The 5,071-nt window shown below is 42.7% G+C and overlaps 1 protein-coding gene across 1 annotated transcript in view; it reads right to left on the bottom strand.

Moving 5' to 3' along the window:
- Positions 1-1,121: 1,121 nt before the first annotated feature.
- The window catches only part of pcdh12 (protocadherin 12), a 19,350-nt gene continuing 15,400 nt past the window's right edge, over positions 1,122-5,071 (bottom strand). The window contains 3 exon segments of the mRNA XM_063877050.1: positions 1,122-3,172; positions 3,174-3,283; positions 3,405-3,569. Of these exon segments, the coding sequence (XP_063733120.1) occupies positions 3,035-3,172; positions 3,174-3,283; positions 3,405-3,569 (413 nt within the window). The 3' untranslated portion in view covers positions 1,122-3,034.

The raw sequence follows: 5,071 nt of genomic DNA, 5'->3' as shown, positions 1-5,071 counted from the left end.
CAATTAACTCCAAACCCTGAAAAACAATCAGTCAAAAATAACTATATCGTCTCTAAAAACATATTCAAAGACAGGAATAATAATCTACATATTAACAAAGTATTTTAATGACAATAAAAAGCAATATAATTAATTCTGAAGACAATATGAAGCACCTTGCTTAATGAGATGATCTGCAGCTGTCAGAGCTCGTTATGGACGATCAGAATCAGCTGGGTGACTTTTGGTTGTGCTGCTGTTTTGTATACTTCAAAATACAGGTGTGTGTGCACTGTATCCTGCACCTGGATGTGTTGTGACATAGACAACAGAAATTAAAATGAAAGCAGAACAAAAGTTTCAAAATAAAACTGAAAACTCCCATATTTCACCGGATTCTGAAGAGGAAATCCATTTTGATATAACCGGCAGAATGTCTTCCTTTTCTTTGCTATAACTTGAATTTCATATTCTTAAAGTCCCTGACCCTTACGTAAAGTAATGTTTCATGCTATCATTTACCACAGTACACTGAACACATCCCACTCAGCCTCCATTCCTTATTATTCCTCCACACAACAGTGTCTTTTCCCAAGTCCTGATGAGTCCTCCTTCACCTCTTTCCTCAACCCCATGTCTTTTTCCCTGAGGTTAAGGAATAGTGGTTAGGAAAGGACAGAGGAGCTGATTTGTTTTACTACCAGTGAGCTCGTACAGAAAATAAAGTACAGTACCCAGTCTCTGCCACTGGGGGGTGCTGCTGCAGCTGCTGTATAAGAGGAGGTTGTAATGTGTGTGTCAGACCCCAGAGAGAGCTACACACAAGGAAACAGCTGACACACACATGTTTGTCTCTTGTGGGAAAATGGCATACCCTAAATATTTACTATTATTATTTGGAGTTCGACCCAAACCATAACCAGGACTCCTTTAAACCCAAACCAAAAAATGATTTCACCCTAAAATAAACAGGAACACATGTCTGATACCCTAGAGAGAAGGCAAGTGAGCAGATGGTTACACACCCACACACACACACACAAACACACACACACACACACACACACACACACACACACACACACACACACACACACACACACACACACACACACACACACACACACACACTTCAGATTCAGTTTAAACATGATACAAACTTTATTGAAAAACGTACAAAACAATGATTCACAAAAGTGTTCTTGATATAAAACGTTTTACAAAAGCAATATTTACAAAGTGCTGTTCATCTGGTTTACAAAATAGAGTAAAAAAAAAGAACAATTAAAGCAAAGTGAAATCAGACCTTTGAACCAATAACTTATCCCAGATTTCCAAACAGTGGTTTTGAGGCGGTTTTCTCTCGGTTCAACTAACACCTCCTCCTCCTCCTCCTCCTCCTCCTCCTGCATTCAGCTGCTTTTCTGTTTAGTCTTGAGGAAAAACAACAAGACAATGCCACACTTCCTCCAGGTCGCCGGCTCGCTTTCTGATGGCCCAAACACAAAGGAGCAGCCAAGATTAAAACAACCTGAGAGGATCGAGGTTACAAGAGAACCAGGCCCCGTTTCAGACGTCCAGATTCGCCCTAAATGCTGATTCCTTACGTGATTGAAGTTCCGGCCTTCCCCTTCCTGTTTTACCATCGCCTTGCTTGTCTTTCAGAGTCCTTTGTACTTTCTTTTTAGCCTACGGACTCCTGTCTTTTTCCACTTTCTATCACACATAAATCCTGTCTTTGAAAGCTGATTCAGGAGGCAACAAGTACTGTAGCTCAAAAACAAAGACCTACCATCTTCAGCATGTCTGCCTTCAAACAGTAATCTAAACATGGTGATCATAATCAAAACATCTCAATGTTTTTGAGGAAGAACAAAAAGATCATGCCACATTTCCTCCTGTCCATGCCTGATCGCTTTCTGCCGGCCCAAACACAAAAGACTAGCCGAGATTTTAACGTCCTGAAAGGGATCAAGGTTACAAGGACACTAGGAAACTAGACTTTCCCATTTAGCCTCCCTTCTAAAGTTCCTCCCTTCACTTCCCGTTCTTTATCAGAGTAAATTCTGACACTTTTATTTTCTCTTTTAGTCGACACACTCCTGTCTGTTCACTTTCTCTCAGAAATGTTCCTGGAATAGTAGATAGAATGGTGCAGTAAGGAGTCCTAAACCAGGAAAAGACTTAGCATTTTACCACTTCCTGTCCCCTCGTCTCGAAGTCAATGGTTTTGTGTACACTTATTTTCTGCTAGCTTACAGGTCAGCCTACACAACTACCTCATCTCTATAGACTTTGATTTAAAGCTGATTGAACTGCTGGAGGCTTCCTGATGTATTGATGTTTGTGGCACCAGTTAAAGAAAATGTCTCATATCATTGGTTTGAAGAGATCTCAAAATGTACACTCCTGTTTCAAATGACATTTCAACAAAACTTTACGAGGACACTTTCAGATTTACCGTTATTGCTCAACTTCCCGTTTTCTCTTATAGACCACCTTCTTTTTTTACCCTCCATCACTCTTGACTTCTTTTACTTACTCTCCTTTAAGGCTGATCGAAGTGTCGAAGTGTTGATTGAAGGACTGTAGCTCCACTAATTAACAAAGCTCTGTCATTTCCAGCCTTCATACAACGGTGTGGAGAAGGGGATCCAATTAAGACCAATCTAAACGTGTCTGAAGGTCCTGCCTTCACTTCCTGTTCTCCTGTTTAATTGCCATGGGTTGGTTGTGTGGGTTTACCTGAGGGTGGCTGTATTTCCCGTTGACTTTTAAAAGATATTCATAAAATGCTGCTGTGGACGTTGTTCATCAATAAGATGAAACTGTTTTTTTGAAAGCAACCTCAGCCTCTTGGCAACTGTTGTTTGTTTCCTGAAGTGTTGAACGTGGCACATCCTCTATATTTTAGTTGTGATTCTACAAAAAATGATTCATCGTGGTTTTATTTACAGTCATTCAAATCATATTTCCTCACGTAATGCCTCTAAATCCCAACATCCTCCTCCTCCTACCCAGAGTCTTTCCAGTGTTCAGCGAACGGACGTTACCGCTATTGGTACAGTCCGGGGGGGGCAGCCGGGCCGGGCCTCTTCTCAGAGTTCCCAGAGTTCCTTGGGGTGTTGGCGGCGGTGGCGTCGAGGCCCAGCGAACGCCGGTACGCAGCGGAGAGGCGGTACAGTACGTCGGGCCGTGGGCCAGGGGTGGGAGTCAGCCTTCTGCGTCATCAGCATCTCAAACAGGGTGCTGACCTCGGAGAGCAGCGCCCCCCCCAGGGGACCGTCCTTCTCTGGAGTCTTACCTGCAGGAGGAGGAGGAGGAGGAGGAGGAGAGTTACCCCTAACTGACCAGTCTTTATACATAGTTTTGTTTTATCACTTATTTGATAGAATAAGAAAGTGTGAGTTTCTTTGTGTTCTTACCAAATGTGGAGAAGGACGAGGAGTCCAGGGCGTCCCGGGGGGGGAGCTCACTCTCAGGGGACGGGGGCCCGGTAGGGACAAAAACGTTGTCGTGGTAATCAGTGCTGATCGGGAGAGAGAGGCGGGCCATCCAGGCCGGGTCGCTGACCTCTGAGAAGACGTCATCTGCAGGAAGAGAAATTACGAAGTCATGAGACGTTTTCAGTCCTGATACACCTCTCCAGAGAGCACAGGGTAGAACGCCCTCACACCGAAATGCAGATTGTCCCCGTGAAATGTTAAAGTGAGGCCGGAAAACAATCTCTCTGCTGGTCAGAAAGGGTTTAATGAGTCCAGAGATATGGAGATGGCGTCAGATGTCTGGTCAGACGGCAGAGACAGCTTACGGAGAATAAATAGGGGATGGATGTCCGGTGGGTCTGCGGGGGACGAGTGGCAGGCAGCAGGCTGACACTGAGACTGAGATTTCTGATCCTTTCTTTCACTCTCCTTTTTTCAGGAGAGGAAGTAAAGAAAGCTCTGGATCTATTTGTTGTTGGAGGTGCAATATATGACTCTTTAGACGTGAAGGAACTATTATTTCTTCTTATATTTGTGAAGAGCATGAAGCTTTGGATTCATGATGGATAAACTCTGTGGTTAAACCGAAGCATCCTTCCTTTTTAGTTTCTCTCTAATGGACAAGGAGGAGGCAGGAAGGGAAGAAGGAAATGAAGCGACAAAGTGTTTTATCTGCTGCTGTCAACAGGATCCTCCTGCCCTCTGTCGCTCTGAAAGTATTCGGCTAAACATCACGTCCTTACCTCCGTAAAAAACCTCTATCACCGCCGCTGTCAGAGGAGTAAACGCCGGGCGTGTCTGTCGCACAAACCCAAGATTATACGTCTCATTTCATTTATTCATTTTCCGTGAAACATTCTGGGAAAAAGTGAAAGGAAACGGTTTAGCGTCTCTGATCCTCATCCCTTCCCGTTGACATCCTGCAGTGGTGTCGTGTTATCTGCTCGCACAACAACATCCCCGTCAAATCTATTTTTAAGACTCATCTGATCTAATTTAATCTGAAACAATGAGGAGCCTCTCCGCACGTCGCTGGCAGCCGCTCATGTGGACAGTTATTGACGTAAATTGAGACAACAGCTTCGTAAACAGACGATCAGACGCTGGCACACAGTCCCGTTACTTTAATCTCTATTCTATAAAACACACGACACTGATTGTTTGGTATTTAACAAACTGTGTCTACATACATGGAGACAGAAATAAAGGCATTACGTTTACATTTGTGAAACTCTTTTGGTTTAAAAATTCCTCTTATCTCAAATATATTTTAAGTAAGGAGGTTGTTGTCACCAAAGACCTAGTTATTTCATGTTTGATCTACCAGCTGTTCCAAAAGCATTTCAAATGCAGTAAATAGATAATGGCCAGTGTTTTATCCTTCAGCATTCTCTTTCAGAATATTGTAAATTGTTTATATTTTATTTAACAGTTTTCCTTTTTATTTGGTTATTCTATTTTCACTTTTTAAGTATTTTAATGTCTGAACACACTTCCTGCTTCTGTAACAAATACATTGGGATCAATAAAGTATATATCCATCTACCTCTACAACATTTAACTTGACGTCATTGGTCAACATTTTCCAAACAAACACCCCTTTTTTC

Source organism: Eleginops maclovinus, chromosome 23, assembly GCF_036324505.1.
Source record: "Eleginops maclovinus isolate JMC-PN-2008 ecotype Puerto Natales chromosome 23, JC_Emac_rtc_rv5, whole genome shotgun sequence".
NCBI lineage: Eukaryota > Metazoa > Chordata > Actinopteri > Perciformes > Eleginopidae > Eleginops > Eleginops maclovinus.
The sequence above is the reverse complement of the archived record's forward strand: the minus strand, read 5'-3'. Positions and strand labels throughout refer to the sequence as shown.